Raw genomic sequence first — 19,483 nt, 5'->3', positions numbered from 1 at the left:
CACGTGTGTTCTCCCAATTCTCCTGGGGCCGTGCCAGGCTCAGGCAGACCCAGCCCAGCTTTCCCAAAACAGAGCAAGGGACTCTCACAGCATCCCAGTGCTGTTGGGTGCATTGGTGCAGACCCCAAACAGAGCAAGGGACTCTCACAGCGTCCCTGTGCCGTTGGATGCTTTGATGCAGACCCAGCTGCCCTGGGGAGGCTCAGCCTCACCCTGCAGTCCTGAGCAGCCAAAGGTTGTGGCTCCCAGCAGCTCTGCCATCTCTGTGTGCTGGGGACAGGTTTGGAGAGCCCCTGTGCTGTCCCTGTCGTGGTGACAAACAGGCTGAGATCCACCCACGTGCTTTGGGACAAACACTTTTTATTCACAGGAGGTTTGGGGACGGTGGGTGCCAGCCTGCAAAGCCACCTGCAGCTGATGGCACCGACCCAGCAGAGTGGGCAAAGCCACCATCTCGAGTGCCATCACCTGGGTTTTGGCTCAGCTGTGTCCTCTCCCCTGTGCCCCCAGGAGTGCTGGAAGCTGGTCCTTGTGCAGGAGACAGGGGACAGCACCATCTGTCACCTCCATCACCCCTCTCCCAACCTGGAGATATGAAGTCTGACTGCTGTAGGAGACTCTGGATCAAATTTTAATTTCAGCAGAGCTTGGGTAAGTGGGAAAAAGACTTTGAGGACATCTCTGCCTGATAAAACCCACCTGCCCTGAGCAGGTTTTACCCACCTGAACCTGATCCTGCTCCAAACAGCACAGCAAATCCATCCCCTTCCCAAGCACAGCCCTTAGCCCAGATCCTGCCCAGCCCAGCTCCTCTGTGCCCACCCAAGTGGCTCTGGCGAGGAGGCCCTGTCCCATATTCTGTTGGATTCAGGAGCTGGGTGTTCTCCCTTTGGCTCTGGGGGGAATGGCAGCCTCCTGAGTGGCTGGGCGTGCACAAGGGGAGCAGCACAGCACAGGGACACGCAGGATCCTGGGGCCACTGCACTTTGGGGGACAGCCCCTTTCCCCCGAGCCGTGACCTGAGTGTCCCCCTCCATGGGGTGAGCCCATGCCAAGTGGCCATTCCAAGTGGGTCCATGGGGTGAGCCCATGCAGAGTGGCCATTCCAAGAGAGTCCATGGGGTGAGCCCATTCTGAGTGGCCATTCCAAGTGGATCCATGGGGTGAGCCCATTCTGAGTGGCCATTCCAAGGGAGTCCATGGGGTGAGCCCATGCCAAGTGGCCATTCCAAGTGGGTCCATGGGGTGAGCCCATGCCAAGTGGCCATTCCAAGGGAGTCCATGGGGTGAGCCCATTCTGAGTGGCCATTCCAAGCAGGTCCATGGGGTGAGCCCATTCTGAGTGGCCATTCCAAGTGGGTCCATGGGGTGAGCCCATTCTGAGTGGCCATTCCAAGCAGGTCCATGGGGTGAGTCCATGCCGAGTGGCCATTCTCCCCAGGAAATCAGTTCTCAGGCTCGGACAGGCCGTCGCTCTCCTTGAGCAGAGCATCCGGCTCCTCCTGGAGCCCGTAGTAGAGCTCATCCTCCCTGCCGGTGCCTTTCCGGGGGGCTCGGGGCTGCTCTCCCCGCCCCGGGCGGCCGGGGTGGCTGGAGCAGGGCGGGTTGCGGCTCTGCGACGCGGGGCTGCCGGGCACGGAGCCCTCCAGCGACGGCGTGTCCATCTCCTCCAGCAGGGACGCCAGCGGAGCATCGCCCGGGCCGGGGCTGCGGGGATACCGAGCACCGAACGCGGCTGGGCAGGAGCTGCCGTCCCTGGAGCGCTGCCCTGCAGCATCCCGGCTGCACCAGCATCACCAGCGCCCTGCTGGAGGCACCTGGGATGTCTGTCCCTATCCCAGCCCCCGGTGTGTGCTTTTTTGGGGAAAACCTGCCTGCCAGGTTCCTGCTGCCCAGGAGGTGGAATAATGGTTGTGCTAACATTTCCTGAACCTGCAGCTGGGATGGGAAAGCACTGCACCCATCCCAGCTGCAGCTACATTTTGGCAGGTGCCTGTTGGGAGAGTAGCTAAGAGTTGGAAAAGTACAAGGCCGTAGCTCATTCTAAGTCTTGCACCTGCAAGGACACTGTCCTTGAGCATAGCTGTGCTACCATAACAAAGTGCTGTGGTTGAGAGACTAGAGACTTGAGAAAAGAGAGATGTAACCCCCAAGGAATGGGGAAGAGCTAATGTTGTAATGTGGCCAATAGATAGTTTAAGTTATAGAATATTCATGAGCTTATTACTTGCTGTATAAATGTCTGATGCTCTCTTCAATAAACAGAGCTTGCTGAACACTCATATTGAAAGCCTCAAACCTTCCCTGCACCGAGACAAATGGCCTTCTGCAACAGGTGCCCAAGTCCTCTGCCCTGAACAGTGACCCCCATCACTTGCAGAGCCCTCTGGCACCTCCCTAACCAATGCTTGGACGTCATATGTGGCATCTGGTGTGAGGGTGATGTGCTGTGCATCTCATTTCTATCAAAGTCTGACCAGGAACTTTGGGGTTATTCTTGTGAGGGATGCTGCTTACGTCAAGAAAATGAAATGAAATGAAATGGAATGAAATGAAATGAAATGAAATTAAATAATAAAATAAAATAAAATAAAATAAAATAAAATAAAATAAAATAAAATAATATAAAATAAAATAAAAATTAAAATAAATTATAAAATAAAATAAAATGCAAAAACACAAATATCAAAATACAAATTACAACCAAAGGCCATCTGAATTTCCTGCTGGGAAATAATTTGGTTCAGAGAATCCTCGTGGGTTGAGACTCCATCCCCACCATCCAGTGGGGCCAAGGCTCAGTGCTGTGACAGCAGCACAAACCCCTCTGCATCCTCTCCCTCTCCCAGCACTGGGGATTTGATCCCCCCATTTTCACCCCACATCCCAGCAGTGCCCCCCATCCCTCAGGCATCACCTACCAGCTGCCAGGTGCTGTTTCCCGGCGGGACGGCAGCTCCTGGAGGGGCTCCCCAGCCCCGTGGTGCAGCTCCCGGTGGATCTCTGCCGTGGCCTGCAGGGATGGCTGGGAGCAGGTCCGGGGCCGGGGGGGCTGTGCCCGGGCTGGGGCCGGGGCCGAGCTCCCCTCCTGCCGCTGGACCTGCTCGTAGGAGGGCAGGCTCTTCTCGTAGGGGCTGCTGGCCTCTGGGCTGGGGCACGGGGAAACCAAGCTGCAGGCAGAGGGATAACGGGGTGCTGAGCAGAGCTGGGCCCCATGGGGCTGGGAGATGCTCAGGCACATGCACGCAGGGCTCCACCACCTGAGGGAGTGGCTTTAGAGGCCACCAGGGCCGTGTCACTGCCCAGAGCCAGGGGATGCCTGCAGGAACACCCCTGGATGCTCTGCATCCCCCAGCATCGCTCAGGCTCAGCCTCTCCCAGCCTGATCCCTGCCTGGCACTGTGTGCTGTACCAGGTGCAGCTGTGCCCGGTGTCAGAGCTGCCCCCTGGGCACACACCACCCTGCTGTGGGACCCACCCTGCGTCCTTGTGGGGCAGCACCGTGGCTTTGTGGTCCAGGAACCGCTCGGCCTCGAGGTCCGCAGGGACGAACGTAATCTGGGGGAAAAGAGAGGCAGAGCCCAGGGCTGTGCTGGGCAGCACAGGGACCCTGGCCCTCAGAGTGGGGACAGGGCCAGAGTGTCCCTTCAGCTGGGCTTGGGGTCTTTTCCCACCATATTTGGACGTTTTCCTTGGAAATGTCGCTTTTGAGGGCAATCAGTAAGGAATGAATGAGTCCAGCTCAGCCCTGCTCTCAGTGCCTTTCGCACGTGTCCCCAAGCCCAGAGGGAGTCCCAAGGCCCACACAGGACGTCAGTGTGGGTGTCCCACCCTTGAGCCTCCAGCACGGTGGCAAAGCCACATCTCCCTCCTGGCTGGGGCTGAGCTCAGCTTTGAGGGGAGTTTCTGCTCCACCCAATCCCACAGAGCACTGCTGCTGCTCCCAGAGGTCCCAGCTGGTCCTGGGTCCCGAGGAGGCTCCCCCACACTCTGGAGGGCAGCCAGGTGGTTGATGGGCCACGCAGCAGTCCCAGATCAGTCCTACAGATGCCCTCTCCTGGAAAAAGCCCATTTCTGCCAGAGCCATTCCCGGGGCGGGGACGCGTGGCCGCGCTCCTGCCGGCTGTGCCCTCTGCCAAGGAGAATGCCAGCCGAGGGACCCCCCCGACCTCCACAACCCCTTCCTGGCAGCCCTGGGAGCCTGCCAAGCCCCAGAGCCCAGGGAAGGACTGTGTGGGAGAGATGAGCACAAGTTTATTTCCTTGGGATTATTCCCTGCTGCCTGTTTGAGAGCAAAGCCCCAGGCTCAGGGGTGAAGGAGATGGGGCACATCCTGCAGGGATCAGCAGGGCACAAACCTCCCAAAACAATTCCCCTTCCAGCTTGCTGCAGCTGGCCTCCCCTGGGGAAACTGAGGCTGCACATCCACAGCAGCCAAAGCCCCCCAAACCCAGCCCTTGATTTCCCCAAAGTTCCCAGGAGCATTGGGAAGGATCCTACCTTTGGGTAGCACTGGCACATGCTCCATGTGATGCCCACGGCCACCAGCAGCACACCCAGGACACAGAAGGTGATATAGTACTGGGGCTTTTCCATGCTCATGATGAACATGCCCACCATCACCAGGAAGAAGCCCAGGATGATGAAGCCGTAGCGGAAGGTCTTCTCCTCTGCCATGGGAGAGATTTTGGGAAGCCTGTGTCCACCTGAGGCTGCTGAGCACACCTGCAGCGCCAGGCAAGGAGTGGTTTCTCTCTCCAGAGGCTGCCAGGAGCTGCACGTCGAGCTGGTCCTGCCCAGGGCTGAGCCAGCCAGTTTTTAAATGGGTTTGTAATGAATGCAAACACTGCCCCGCCGTTCACACTCCAGTGGAGCCACCCGGCACGTGGCCGGGTAACCTTCCCTGCAGGCAGGATCAGCCAGCCCCACACCTTGGGGACGGGGATAACCTTCCCTGCAGGCAGGATCAGCCAGCCCCACACCTTGGGGACAGGGATAACCTTCCCTGCAGGCACCCTCTGCCAGCCCCACACCTTGGGGACAGGGATAACCTTCCCTGCAGGCAGGATCAGCCAGCCCCACACCTTGGGGACGGGGATAACCTTCCCTGCAGGCAGGATCAGCCAGCCCCACACCTTGGGGACGGGGATAACCTTCCCTGCAGGCACCCTCAGCCAGCCCCACACCTTGGGGATGGGGATAACCTTTCCTGCAGGCACCCTCTGCCAGCCCCACACCTTGGGGACAGGGATAACCTTCCCTGCAGGCACCCTCAGCCAGCCCCACACCTTGGGGACAGGGATAACCTTCCCTGCAGCCCCACACCTTGGGAAGGCACAGGGGAGCACGGCAGCAGGGATGGGGACCCGGAGATCAGCTGGTGCTGCTGGGATTTTCCCAGCCCTGGGCACTGGAGCTGGACTCAGCCATAAATCAGAGCTGGCACAGCCCCAGATGAGGGGGATGCCAGGGCCCAGCGTGTTCTCAAGGGCTGTGGGAACAGGAAAAGAGGGAGAGCTCTGGGATTTTTTGGAGGCTAGGGGTTCTGGGGCAGACCCTGCCTTGCTCTGGATGAGTGCTAAGGCTGCCTCACCGGGCTGTGAAGGAGGAAATAAAGCCAGAAAAGGATGCAGTGGGGTTGATCCACCCAGGGAGAGTAAAGACAAAGCGTCCCTGTGCCCTGTGTGCACTTAGGTTGGAGCTGGGGGTTAAAAGGTGTCTCCTTCCCACCACACATCCACCGCCAGACAATGTTTTATTCCCTTGATTTATTCCCTTGATACACACCTGGTTTATGGCAAATAATTCTATTACAAGCAGCGTGTTAGATGTGGCTGTGGCTCCACGGCCACGGGGGGCCCAGGGCAGTGCTGAATTGTGGTGGGATGCAGGAGCTGGCAGCAGCCCTGCCACAGCTGGGCTCTCCTCTGGGCAAGGCTGCACAGCAGGGCAGGGGGGCTGTGCCACTCAGGATGGCTGTGCCACTCAGGATGGCCTCTCCAGGAGGCTGCTGACAGGCCGAGTGCACTGGGATGCTCTGAGCACAGCACGACCCACTGAGCACGGCCAGCGCCAAGGGAAGTGAGGCGTGGGCAGTCAGCATTCAGGGAAACAAGGTGGAAGGGATGGAGACAGGGCTGGAAGGGGCACTCACAGGGACGTGAGTGGTGCAGACAGAGCTGGGCTTTCTCTGCCCAGATTACTCAGTGCGTGCTGCACATTTATTATTATTGAGTGGGCAGGCCTGACAGGAGCTCCCCAGGGCGAGCAGGGAATGCGAAGCCTCTGAAACCAGCAGTGCTTTTATTAAAAATACTAAAGCTTTCAAACATGCCAGCTACCCCCGATGCTCTGAACACATCTCCCAGCACCAGAGAGCCGGGAGAGCCGGGCTGAGCCTCCCCAGTGCTCGCCCACCCTCCTGTGCCCCATGCCGGGGTTTGGGGCTCCGTGTACAGCTGGGGGGCCGGGCAGCCCCGGCAGAGTCCCGGCGGGGCTGGCGGGCTCAGAGCCCCCGCACGGTGCTGTTCCCGATGCTGTTCCCGATGCTGTTCCCGGTGCTGTTCCCGGTGCTGTTCCCGGTGCTGCTCTCGATGATGTTCTCGTAGCTGGGGGGCGGCGTTCCCTGCGGCTCCGGGGGCTGCGCCGGCTCCAGCCAGGACGGGCTGGGGCGGAACAGGGCGCTGTCCGAGGAGCTGCGCCGCCGCCCGCCCTGCCAGCCCTCCTCCTCCTCCTCCTCCTCCTCCCCCAGGTAGCGGTACAGGGGCGGCGTGGGCTCCTCCTTCCGCCCCGGCGGCTGCACAAAGGCCGGGGCAGCCTGGGCTGGTCTGCAGGTCAGGGCTTCTTCGTAGGTGGGGATGGCGCTGGAGTCCCAGGAGCTGCCAGGGGAGAGGGGGAAACTCAGCAGCGCACACCATCAACATCCCAGCGCCCAACTGGGGCATCCCAGAAGTCCTGGAACATCCCATCACCCAACTGGATCATCCCATCACCCAGCTGGAGCATCCCAGCACTCCTGGAGCATCCCAGTGCCCCATTAACTGGAGCACCCCAACATCCATCAACCCCGTTGTCTGGAGCATCCCTGAGCATGATTAACTTGTACTAGGGACAGCACATGGGCAGGTTTTGCTGAAGTGTCATGGGGTGACCATGCCAGCTGTTTCCTGGCATCCATGAGGTTTTCAAGAGGGTCCCATGGGCAGAAGAGCATCCTCATCATGCTCAGCCCCTAATTCATCCCTGAATAACAGAGGCTGCTGACAGCTGAGGGGAGAATTTGGCACAAGGACTGGGACAAGCAGAGGGACCCCAGGTCCCCGTGGTGACCCCCTGCTCCCAGGGCAGCCAGAGCCCTCCCTGCCCTGGCCAAGCCTGCTGCCACTTCAGCAGAGCTTTCCTGAGCAAACACAGCTTGGGAAAACCTCTGGCAGCCTCTGCCCTGCACCTGGCCCTGCTTGCTGGGCATGCTGTGAAACAACTCATCCCTGCAGGTGGGAGCCAGCCCAGTGTGCTGGGGAGCAGCAGGCAGGGGAGGGCACAGCTGGCCCAAAGGAAAAGCCCTGTGCTCACAGGGATGGCCCAAAGCCATGTGCTCACAGGGATGGCCAAAAGGAAAAGCCATGTGCTCCACAGGGATGCCTCCATGCTGACCTTGACAGATCCCTGTCCCAGACAGACCATCCAGGCTTCTCTGACAGGGATTTTGCCAAACAGCTCAGCTTGCACAGGAATGTCACCTTGGGAATGTGGGCAGGGGGATTTATCCAGCACAGGATGCTTTGCTGGGGCTGGAGGAGCTGCTGCAGCTCCATCACTGCCAGGGAACTGCATCCCATCCAGCCAGGGAAAGGGACATTCCCCACAGGGGCACAGCAAAGGAACTCCCCCCAGACACCCAGAGCTGCTCACAAGCTCACAGATAGCCAGAGATGGGCTCTGAAACCCCTGGAGAACCAGGAACATGCCTCCCACTCCAGCTGTGATTTGATGGTTTAATGTTCTGGAGAGTTTCTCTTAAATTAAGAGGTGGGAGCAAATCTCAGGCTCACACTGGAAGATCCAGGGGTCTGAAAAGCAGCAGTGTTGTTCAGTGCAGGGCAAGGAGTCTTTCCATATCCTGAAATGGGCTTCATAAAGGACCTGCTGCCTACATTTCTATCTTGATGCCATCCCAAGGATTATTTTCCTTATTTTTTTCCATATTATATTTCTTTTTTTTTTTTTCCATAGTATATTTCCTTATTTTTTTTCCTAGGAAAAAAATGCCAAGACTTTAACTCCCTTGTAAGCAAGACTTTGCTTCCATTAAAGACCTTATAAACACCCTCATCCCCACAGAGCATCGCAGAGCTGCCAGACCAAGACTGGAGCTGAGTGACCCCACCTCCAAACCTTCTGCCAGAAAACCAATGAATCCTTCTGCTTGGTGGCCCTGCTAAGGAGATGTGTCCCTGCTGATGGCCCTGCAGGGCAAGGAGAGCTGGGTGCAGGGCAGGGAGAGATGGATGCAGGGCAAGGAGAGCTGGGTGCAGGGCACAGAGAGGTGGATGAAGGGCATGGAGAGATGGGTGAAGGGCATGGAGAGATGGATGCAGGGCAAGGAGAAAGCGGGCAAGGAGGGAGTGGGCAGGGAGGGTTGACATTAATGAGCAAGAGCATCTGCTCGGGGGGCAGGAGGAGAGCACAGAGCAGCGCTGCTGTCCCTGTGAGCTCAGCAGCCAGCGAGGTTTCGGCTCAGACCCTTCCTCCCCCCGCGCCCAGCCAGGCGCTGGCAGGGACGAGTTCCCACCTGCAGTTCCACTTCTCCGCGGGCTCGGCCGTGAAGTACTGCAGGTCCCGGGGGAAATGGTACTGGTAGCGCCGCGACACCACCCTGGCGTTGGCCTTGACGGACCACAGGAGGCCGAAGATGAGCAGGATGCCGCCGATGCCGCAGCAGAAGAAGCTGACGGAGCGCAGCAGGGCGCTGGACGAGGAGGAGGAGGAGGAGGAGGAGGGCACGGGCTCGGCATCCCGGGGCGGCAGCAGCCGAGCCCCGCCGGCCGAGCCCACCTCGCCGTCGCTCCACCAGGCGAAGCAGAGCGTGCCCGTCACCAGCAGCACGGCGCCCGTGATGGTCAGCCCGTAGCGGAACGAGGCCGCTGCCATCCTGCGGGAGCAGCGGCTAGCGGGGCACAGCAGCGAGGCGAGGCATGAGACAGCCTGCGAGACAAGAAACGGGCAAGGCTGAGAGGGAGAAGCTCATGGGAGAACTGCCAGAGGAGAAAATGACCGGGCCAGGAGGTCTCCGGGGCTTGCAGACCCTTTAGCCATTATCACCATCATCATCACCATCACCATTATTATTATTATTATTATTATTATTATTATTATTATTATTATTATTATTATTATTATCATCATCATCATCATCATCATCATCATTATCATTATCATTATCATCATTATTATATTTTATCATTATTAATTACATTATCATTTTATCATTATTAATATTTTTATTTTATTTATAATTAATAATATTATTAATAATATCACTATTAATATTATTGTTAAATTTTTATTTTTACTAATTTTATTTTTATTGTTAGTAATATTAATGATATTAATGTTATTAATATTAATGCTATATTTTTAAACTTTCTTAATTTTATTTTATAATTATTAATTATTAATTATATTATTATATTATTATTTATTTTTAATTATTTTTATTATCTTTATTTCATTTTTTATCTTAATTATAATTCATATTAATATTAATGTTAATGTTACTGTGAATATTAATATTATATTTTTATTTTTAATAATTTAAAATAATATAATTAATAATAATTAATTATTAATAATATTATTAATGTAATTAAGTAATATTATATAATTAATATAATTTTAAATAAATAGAAATAAATTATAAACCTATATAAATAATTAATTATAAATAATTAATCTAAGTTATTGCTATTGCTATTTGTTATTGTATTGTTATTTTTATTATCCTCCATCACTAGGGGCATTTCCACCGTCTCAGACCAAAAGCCTTTGGGAAGAGCAAAGTCAGCACCACGTTGGACCCATAAACTTCCTTGCAAAAACATCCCAATTTTCAAGGAACAGCACAAAGGGAAGATGGACATCCCAGCTCCAGGCAGTTTCAGAGCTCTTCTCTTTGGGTTTTATTCCAAATTTCCTCCCAGACTTGGGGGAATGCCAGCTGGGTTTCCTGGGCTTTCAAAGCATGGCTTATGGAAGAGGTTGGAGAGAGGAACATAAATTTAAGATGTCATCACTTCCAAATTATCAATGTGCCTGTTTTCTCCTCCAGAACTGATGACATTGGAAAAATCTGCTCAATCTTCATCCACATGAAGTTTGGCACACAAAACCTTGCTCGCCTGGGTCAGCTCCAGAGCGAACTTTCTCAAGTTCCTGTCAAGATTGATCCTGCAGGTGTTACCACCAGCTTCACCCTCCCTATCAGGTGGTTTGGGGTTGGTTTGACAACCAAACAGGGGAGGTAGTGCCACATGTTCCTGCTGGGTGGCTCTTCTCAGCTAAATGTCACATGCAGAGAGCTTCCCTGGTGCTGGAAAACTTGGGGAGGGGGAGCTGGTTTCTGATCTCAGTGCCCATTGCTTTCCCCAGCAAACAGCAGGCATCTGAGCTTGTGCATCCCCAGCTCCCAAATAACCAACTAGCCAGGGAGGCAAGGAGATCCCCCCATCCCCTCTGCTCACTGCCCAGCCAGCAGATGCAGGCTCAGCTCCCACTTCTCAATGGACAAAAAGCTTTGGACCATGTGGGAATGAAGCACCAACACCCCCAAAGAGATTCAGTCCTGGGTGGCTGCACTGGGAAGGTTTGCCATGGTGGCAGTGCCAGGGCAGAGCCTGCACATCGGGGATGGCCAGGACAGAGGCAGAGCTTGGTGGGCAGGTGGGTGACCCACACCCAGCTTTGCCTCCATCACCTTGCCTGTGTGTCAGCAGCAGGACCACAGTGTGGTGGCTTTGGTCCCCATTCCTCCAGGCAGGGCTCAACTCCTACAGAGGGGTCCTAAATTGCACCCTGAGGTCTGAAAGGGCAGAGCCAGAGCCAGGCAGGGAGCAGAAGCCCAGCAAGGACCTGGTGCCATCAAGGTCAGATGGAATTATGTTATTTCAAGGTGTTATTTATCAGATGGGCCCACTAAATGGAAAGCGAAATTACCCTGTAGTGAAAGAGGCACTGATCTAATCAACATTTAATGAAGGAATCTGATGAGAAGGGAGATTTGGGAAAGCTGCAGGAGTGGGAGCCCCAACAGCTCGCTCCAGCTTTGTCCCAGGGTCACAAGCCCAAAATACCAGCTGGGCTGGCTGTGGCCAGTGGGCATCAGCTGGGAGGGCAGTCCTGTTCCTGGGCTGGGAAAAGGCAGAGCTTCCTCTGTAATGGGGGCACGTTTGGATGCTCCCTCCTGAAAGGCAGCGGGGCTTGGCTGGGCTGAGCTGGACAAGAGACTGCTGGAGATGGTGTTAGATGCTGTCAGGGGTCAGCACCCCCAAACCATCACTGAATATGAGCAGGACACAGCAGAGGAGCTGGACTTGGGTTGCCTTGCAGCAGGAGATGCTCAGGAGAGCACAAGGACTCCACTGACCTGTGAATGCAGCTCCTTTGGACAGCAATGCATTTTCATGCAGAAATTTCAGCATGTTGTTTAGAGAAAAATAAAAACAAACATCACCCAAAATAAGCCCTACAGCAAATCTCTCAATCCACCTGTGTGGAAATGTCAGGTCACTCCAAACTGAGACGCTGCACTGAACCTATACCAAGAGCTGGAACGTTCACCTCCTGCTACAAACACTCTCCTCATTCTGGGGTCAGACTGGTGAGGTCTGAGAGATGCTCTGAATCCCCTGGTGAGGTTCGGGATATGCTCTGAATCCCCTGGTGACCTTTAGGAGAAGCTCTGAATCCCCTGGTGAGCTTTAGGAGATGCTGAGATTCCCCTGCCTGGGCACGGGGAATTTTGCATCCTCCAGCACCGAGCGCATCTGGGAGAGCTGGCAGCGAGGGGGAGGAGGAGGGAAGGAGGAGAAGGAGCCTCTGGGAGGTGATGGATTGACAGCTCCAGGGAATTAAACTCTTCTTCTCTCTCTCGACGAGCCCAGCGCGGCGCAGGGAGCTCCCCCAGCCTCCCCGCACGGTGACAGTGCCACCGCTGGGTGACAGTGCCTTTGCCACGTCCCCTCTCGGGCTGCCACAGCTCTCCCGAGCCTCTCTGGAAGCCCCGCGGCGCTTTCTCAGCACACCAAGCGCTGGAAGAAGTGCCGGGAGCGAGGTGCGGGGCTTGGGCAGCACTCCGGGCCCCCGCAGCCTCTCCCGGCTCCGCTCCCGGGGCACTCAGCATCTGCACAGCGCCAGATGTGGCTCTCCCTCCCCGCGAGCATTCCCAGCACGAGTTTTCACGGCGCCACAGCAATTGCCGGCTCTCAAGCGCCCTTCTCCACTCTCCGAGCCCCCCTGACATTTTGTTCTCCTCTGACCCGCTCCGGAATAGTTTTCCGGGGAATAGATTTGCACGTTTCATGTACAAACAGATAATGTTGATAGTTTACACAGTTCCAGCGAGCCGCTGAGAATAGCAGCCCCCATATGAAGTTATGCAGATGGTGATTCATAGGGTCTACTAAGCATTACTCAGAAAAACGCTCTTTTCAAGCAACACGAGAAAAGAAAAGAGTTTTGAACCTCTCCCACCGCCATCAAGCAGAAATCCACCTCCACACCCGTCCCTCCACGGCACTTACGGACCGTCCTTTGCTTCCGTGCGGGGCTGGAGACCTTTAACCACGGAAGAGGAACAGAGGAGATGCACAGAAGAGATGCACCAAACAAAGCGTGAGCGCGTCTCGAGGGAGATCCCTTCCTGCTTTACCCAAATTTGCTGTTTTGTAGTGAAAATTACCAGCGGGGGTTTGCTCCCCATTCAAAGCAAAGTAACAAGGATGCCTTGGAAGAGCTTCCAACAACTCCGGCGCGCTCATCCTCCCGAGGCAGGTGCGGACAGAGGAGAGCCCGTGTGCGTCCCCCTTTGGGGCCGCGCCGGAGCCCCGCGTCCCCTCCCGGCTGTGCCCGTCCCCGGGGCACCGCGGGCTCTGTCGGGGGGTGCCCGTGTCCCCTCCCTGTCCCCCCGTGTCCCCGCCGTGTACTCACCGCCGCCGGCAGCCCCGCTCCGGAGCGGCGGCTCCGCGGGGCGGGCGGGGCCGGGGGCGGGCGGGGGGCGGCGGCGCCTCGGGGCGGGCAGGGACCGGAGCTCCGGCTCGGCTCGGCTCGGCACAGCACAGCCCGGCACAGCACAGCACAGCACAGCCCGGCTCCTCGCAGCCCGCTGCCGTCCCGTCCCGTCCCGTCGGGGCGCGGCGCTCCCGGAATTTCGGGATGCAGAGCCCCCGCTGCGGCTGGGACAGCCCTGTGTCCTATGCGTGGGACACCCACGACGTGGGTCGCTGCCCCAGCCTTGCTTTGTGACCACTTCCGTTCTCCTCAGCTCTGTGTCTAACGCTAATATTGTCCCTTTCCCTCGTCCATGGGATTAGAACGGTTTGGGTTTGAAAGGACTTTTTAAAGGCGATATAGTCCAACCCCGCTGCAAGCAGCAGGGAAATCTTCAGCTAGATCAGGCTGCCCAGAGCCCCGTCTCACCTGGCTTTGAATGTTTCCGGGAATGGGGCATTCACCACTTCTCTGTGCCACTGTTTCATCAACTTTACTGTAAAAAAAACCCAACTTTTTTCCTTTATAGCTAATCTAAATCAACCCTTTTTTAGTTTAAAACCATTACCCTGCAGCACTCAGGACCCCTGGATATTAAACAAGCTGAGGGTGCTGTGATCTGAATTTCAGGATGGTGGGTATGACAGCATCTGGATTCAGGCACAATTCCTCCTCGAGCTGCTGTGCTGTGCTGTGGCTGTGCATCTCATACATCCACACATCCACAGATCCACAGCTGCCCTTGGGCTGCAGCTGAGCATCACTGACAGCAGAGCCATTCCTGTGGATACCCTGGGCTGCTTCTCCTGCACTGCTTGGAGCTCCTCAGCTCACAACCAGCTCACAACCAGCTCACAACCAGCTCAAAAGCAGCTCCAGGTTTACCTGCACGTGCTGCAGGGACTGAGGCAAAGCCCTGCTGTGGAATTCACATCTGCTTCATACATGATTGAAAGACACTCAGCCCAGCTGAGAACCTGTGGGTGTACAGCTCCATTTGCCTGCAGCCACCGTGGGGTTTTACAAAAGGCAAACTGGGGCACACGGAGGGCTGGCTCACACACGAGTGGCCCTGCAGCAGGTTGGGTCTCCATCCAAGAGGAGAGTGGGGCAGGAGTCCCCAAGGCCAGCACCCAGTGATGTGAGGGTGCTGTGAATCAGCAGTCTGCCTGTTAAAGAACAATAAGACAACTTTTTCTGCTCAGATATTGCATTTAACTGAAATTTGACTGTCAAACAGCATCTGAAGCACTTCAAGGTGGTGTCAGTGCATGGCTCCATGCTATTCCCAGCCCAGGGCTGCAGAGGGAGATGGCTTTGTGCCCTTCATGGAGTTTTTCAGCCCCATAACCATCCACAACATTCTGCCTTGCCCACAGATCTGGTCTGCAGGCAGCCACGAACAAATATTCCACCACAAGGAAGTGCTGAGTGCTACCAGCACCTCTGTCTGCTTAGCAGCACCTTGGCCAAAATGTGTTTTCCCTCTCTGAGCACTTTCCTGCAGGTGGACTATTGGAAAAAAGTGGACAAGGTGCTGCAACAGGGAAAAGGCTTCTCCAGAATAAAGACAGAATATCTGTGCAAAACATGTGAAACATCCCATGCACAGTGAAGCTGCAGTGGAGAAAACAAGGAGATATAAAAGACAGTCACAGCCCCTGCAAGAACAAGAACAAAGGAGGAACAGGGGAAGGAGATTGTTCCAGTAATTGCCTCCCCCAGGTAAGGATGCTGAGCCTGAGCAACGCTGCTGGCACAAAAAAAAAAATGCTGCTGTTTGATTCATTGTTCACCTAATTTTGCTGCTGCAGCAAATCACATGTAAAATAGTGCATTCCACTGTATAATCAAGATAAACAAGCCAGCTTTTTCATTAGGGGTGTGAGTGAGCAGATGCATGCATTCTCTGCCCTGTCACGACAGGGTGGGTGATACCAAGAGCACCAAGGCAAGAATGAATTTGGATGCACCAAATTCACCAAATCCAGAGCACAGGCTCCCTGCCAGAACCCTTATTTGTGGCACCTGGGCCAGGCCACAGCGATTCCTTCAGTGATTTGGCACACAGGACACTCATCCCATGCCCAGCTGCCCCCAGCAAGCACCTCTGCTCACACCCCCTGTGACAGGGTCACTACAGACCCACTGATGTGGCTTCAGGGTCACATCTCTGCAGGCACAAGGTGCCCATGCTGTCCAGATCCATGGAGAAGCCATTCCCAGGGGCTGGCACACCTCGTGTTTCCCTGCACACTGGGAGGACTGCATCCCTGCCAGGCTGAGAAGGGGCTGCAGCACACAGCTATGAGGATGTGCAGATGGGAGAGATTCCTGCATTCAGCACGTGGAAAGCAAAGGAGAAACCTCCTGCTGTTTATCTTTGCCTTAATTTGCATCTTCTTAAAATGCCTAATTAGTCGTGCTAGTTGATATACTGGCTCAGGCACTCCTACCTAATCCAGTCAGCAAACCCAGGCTGTGGAAATATTTGTCCTACGTCTTCACATGAGGCAACATTCATGGTGTCCTTTGTGGTTGAACCTGCAGCTGGACATGGGTCTCTCAGTGCAGGTCCTGCTGCATGGGCAGCTGCAGGGTTTGGGAGCCCTCCTTTGTGGTCTCCATCAGGAAATGCCAAGCCTTTCACATTTGGATGTGAAAGAGGATCAGCCCCCTGACCTCAAAGTGGGGTGTGGATTTTTGGCTAGTTCACCTAGAAGTTCTCCTTCTGCAGACCAGCTGTGGTTTTGACCCAAGACTTTATTGAATGTCAAATTCCTTTTTGTACCACAATATGTACTTTGTAATATATCTTAATATTTATTTCCAATGGCTCTACTGAGTTTGAGTTATAATAGGAGAACAAGATGTGTATGAAGTTGTTTGATATCAGTTTCAGCTGTGGTTCCTCCACTAGCTATGTCCATCATCTAGCAAGCCCCTGGACCCAAAACCTCTGAGTGTTTTAAAGCTTAAATATTTGCTTACTCAACTGTAACGATGTCCCAGTCAGCAGCCTGTAAATCTGCACCACACTGAGGAGCACAGCTCTGGTGGAAAGTTTTGGAAAGGGACTGGGAAAATACAGATAGAACTGTCCACAGAGGGCTTTATGGACAAGCAATGTTCTCAAACTCCTTCAGCTCCTTGTGTCACTGCAGGAGCACCTGGCTGAGGTGCCCGCTCCTCCTGGGACTTCTGTGTAGAGAAATGGGTGTGACAAAGCTTTGGGTTCCCTGTAAGGGAAATTTGTGTGTGGGAGATGAGGACAGAAGGAGCTTCCTAGGGGCTTTCCAACAAAATCTGCAAAGGATTTGAAATTTGCCCAACAAGGGCTGGGGGAAGAAAAGAGTTAAATCCTGATGCCTGAGCTCAGCCTTTACTCAGACAAAACTTTTCCTGAGCTCCTGGAGGTTTTTGCCTCGGGGAAGCCCCATGTCTGAGCTCTTTCTTTCCCCATGAAGAGGCACCACGGCTGTGTTACACGTGGGTAACCCACCATGCAGCGTGTTTTACACGCCCCAGCTGCTGCTGCCCTGCTGGAGTGCGAGTTGCAGTGAGGAAACATTGATTTCCAGCCCTGCAGGCTCCTCAGTCCAGCCTGATGTCAGTCCCATCCATCACACCTGAGCAGAGAGAGCCAGGGCAGACATGCCCTGGCTGCTGAAGCACAGCAGCAGATATCTGAGCTTGGATATCTGAGCTTGAAGCTCCTGTGCATCCTTGATCCCAAATGCTGATGTTCAAAGAAGCAGAAAGAACTTTGATTAAACACAAAACTGGCTAAATTTGCTTCCCAGTGAACTCAGCAGAGCTGTGCTGACATCCCCAAGACCTGGTGCTGCTCTGTGCCTCTGCTGCATGCAGCTATTACAGAGCTCTCCAGGGAGCAGGGAGTGGGATGGGCTTTGCTTATTTTTCAGCACAAAAATGCAAAAGAGAAGCTCAAAGCAGCTTTAATTATGAATTTTAGAGGTAAAGGGTGGAGCAGCCATCCAGCTCTTCTGGTTGCCACCACATGTGAAGCCCTTGGTGTCCAACACACATCTGTGCCAGATGTTCCACAGCTGTTTTCCACTTCCAATGCCCTGCATTATCCCACTGCCTGCCTTGGCATCGGGCTGCCCACAAGCACTTGTTCACATCAGTGTGCAGTGCTGGGAGGCGGCTGAGGGCTACAATGCTGCCAGCAAACCTTGCAAACATTCTGTTGGGAGCATGACAGCCTGGGGAGAGACACAAGGAATGGCTGAGAGGAGGAAGGTTCCAAGGTTTCTCAAAGAATCAGCAGCTGAGGTATCAGCAAACACAGATTTAATATAAAAGAGACAGCACAACGAAGTTTGTTGGCAAGGTTCACTCCATTACTTACTAATGGTTAAAGCACAGAAAGAAAAAAAAAAACAAACAAAAAATCCAATGTCAATCAATCCAAACTGATAGAAACACAACATTACCTATGTGAAGGCTGGGCTGGGGAGGGGGAGACAAAAGGATAGGAGAAGGTAAGGATAAAAAGGAATACATCCAAAAGGCACAACAGCTCTTCAATAAACAGCATTTAAACTTAACAGCACATAAACCTACCAGATTTAACTTATGTTGTAGTTAAGCCAAACAATACAGCAAAGGATTCACATAGGATTTACTACACCACAAGAGCAACTTACCTACAGGCCTAACTTCCTTCCAAATGTAAAATACTTCAGAATCCAGGAGAGCAGCATTCCCAGGACATTGATGTAGCATATGCACACTTGCATGCATACTGTACAAGACACCTGTAAGGAATCCCCTTCTGATTCAGGGAAACACTCACCTGGGATGCCTTTGGTGCCCTGCTGTGCCCAAAAGCCTGTCTGCTTTCTTCACAGCTCATCTGCAACATCAGCTGCTGACCCAGCAAGAGCTCTGTGATTTCTGCCCGCACACCTTGCCTCGCTTTAACCCAGAACATTTACACCTCCTTACACGGGTTTCTAGGTAACTGAAGACAATTTGAAACTCTGCAAGAAATGACAGGAGGTGAGTTTGGGAAATAACAGGCTGCAGCTTCTCTGTAATGGCATTAAAAGAGTCAGAGGATACCAACACTCATCTCCAGTGCCTCACGTCCCTCAGTGGGGAATTCACCTCACGCTCTGGTTAGCTCTGTGGTGTGAGGCTCTGAGGAGACCCCACTCCTGATGTTCTCCTGATTTCTGCCTGTAAGGAGCAGCACCAGCAGGGGATTTCTCCTATGGAGGTTTACAAGCAGGTTGCTCCCATCTCTTCCCTCAGTCTGTAAGAGAAAAACTGACTCAGTACTGACTTGGAAGAACGAGGGGGATGTGAATGTGAGTAACAGGCATTTGCAAAGATGCTTGTGAAGAAACAGCTGGAAGACATTGCCTAAGTTAGCTACCTTCAGACTGAGAAGAAAGGTCTCAATTTACCATCTGCAGATGACTTAGATCAGCACCTCACAGACAGCACCCATGAGCAGCATCCCTGGCACACAGACCTGCCATCCCACATGGAGAACACAGGATTCCCTGCTCCACCTCCCTGGGAAGTCCCCCAGGATCCAGAGAGTTAATCTTGCTCCCCAAAAAGCATCCTGCACTTTTCTTTGGCTACTTACCTTATTTGGAAAGGTGTGGTTTCCCTCCCCTGGCATTTCTGCTGTGCCAGAGAAGTGTCAGCTCTTGGTTGCCTCACAGAGGGATGAAACTCTCCTGCCCTGATTCCCTCTGCCAGTTCCAGCATGAGGGAAATCCATCCCAGCCCTACAACCTTCATTAGCCTGGATGTAGGCAGACACCTCAGTGCAATAAAAGTTCAGAGCTTATTACAGGCTCTGGGCTGATACCATAGATAATGGTAATTAACTGCTCTGGGATGACAGTGGTTTATTGCTGACTGATTTCTCAATGATTTCCTTAAGCAGTCTGTAAAAAAAAAAATGGGTCTTGCCAAGGATGGAGATGGCAGGAGGAGACAGAAAGCAGCTGAGTCTGCAGCTCAGCATGAGGGGCTTGGAAGGGCACCTGGAGTTTACCATGAGCTGGGGGCAGGATCAGTGCATTTACCCATTCTCAGATTTATTTGTGAGTCTCAGGGTTTCTATAGGAGTTCACCATGAGCTGGGGGCAGGATCAGTGCATTTACCCATTCTCAGATTTATTTGTGAGTCTCAGGGTTTCTATAGGAGTTCACCATGAGCTGGGGGCAGGAT

At 53.9% G+C, this 19,483-nt stretch overlaps 2 protein-coding genes across 3 annotated transcripts; both read right to left on the bottom strand.

The window, feature by feature from the left end:
• Positions 1-343: 343 nt before the first annotated feature.
• Positions 344-4,797, bottom strand: BSND (barttin CLCNK type accessory subunit beta). Its single transcript, XM_063165186.1, has 4 exons — positions 4,501-4,797; positions 3,479-3,558; positions 2,922-3,170; positions 344-1,707 (listed from the first exon to the last, which is right to left on the bottom strand). Exons 1-4 carry the CDS (start codon positions 4,675-4,677, stop codon positions 1,446-1,448), a joined length of 768 nt encoding a protein of 255 aa, XP_063021256.1. The 5' UTR covers positions 4,678-4,797; the 3' UTR covers positions 344-1,445.
• A 1,489-nt stretch (positions 4,798-6,286) lies between these two features.
• Positions 6,287-13,244, bottom strand: TMEM61 (transmembrane protein 61). Of its 2 annotated transcripts, none has more exons than XM_063166164.1 (3): positions 13,204-13,244; positions 8,792-9,204; positions 6,287-6,878 (listed from the first exon to the last, which is right to left on the bottom strand). In XM_063166164.1, the coding sequence occupies exons 2-3, from the start codon at positions 9,148-9,150 to the stop codon at positions 6,506-6,508; spliced, it is 732 nt and encodes a 243-aa protein (XP_063022234.1). In that variant the 5' UTR covers positions 9,151-9,204; positions 13,204-13,244; the 3' UTR covers positions 6,287-6,505. The 2 variants fall into 2 exon arrangements, with proteins under 2 accessions (XP_063022234.1, XP_063022233.1); XM_063166163.1 differs by lacking the exon at positions 13,204-13,244 and adding an exon at positions 12,798-13,150.
• Positions 13,245-19,483: the final 6,239 nt, after the last annotated feature.

Source organism: Melospiza melodia, chromosome 11 (genome assembly GCF_035770615.1).
Source record: "Melospiza melodia melodia isolate bMelMel2 chromosome 11, bMelMel2.pri, whole genome shotgun sequence".
In the NCBI taxonomy this organism is placed as follows: Eukaryota; Metazoa; Chordata; class Aves; order Passeriformes; family Passerellidae; genus Melospiza; species Melospiza melodia.
This window is presented reverse-complemented; position numbering and strand designations above follow the sequence as displayed.

Bases quoted from the DNA above. Each gene is read 5' to 3' on its own strand.
- TMEM61 (XM_063166164.1), bottom strand. From the start codon at position 9,150: ATGGCAGCGGCCTCGTTCCGCTACGGGCTGACCATCACGGGCGCCGTG. The intron at 6,879-8,791 runs GTGGGAACTCGT...CTCCCCTGGCAG, and splicing joins GCGGAGAAGTGGAACTGCAG to CTCCTGGGACTCCAGCGCCA.
- BSND (XM_063165186.1), bottom strand. From the start codon at position 4,677: ATGGCAGAGGAGAAGACCTTCCGCTACGGCTTCATCATCCTGGGCTTC. The intron at 3,559-4,500 runs GTAGGATCCTTC...CTTTTCCCCCAG, and splicing joins TGTGCCAGTGCTACCCAAAG to ATTACGTTCGTCCCTGCGGA. The intron at 1,708-2,921 runs GTAGGTGATGCC...GTATCCCCGCAG, and splicing joins GAAACAGCACCTGGCAGCTG to CCCCGGCCCGGGCGATGCTC.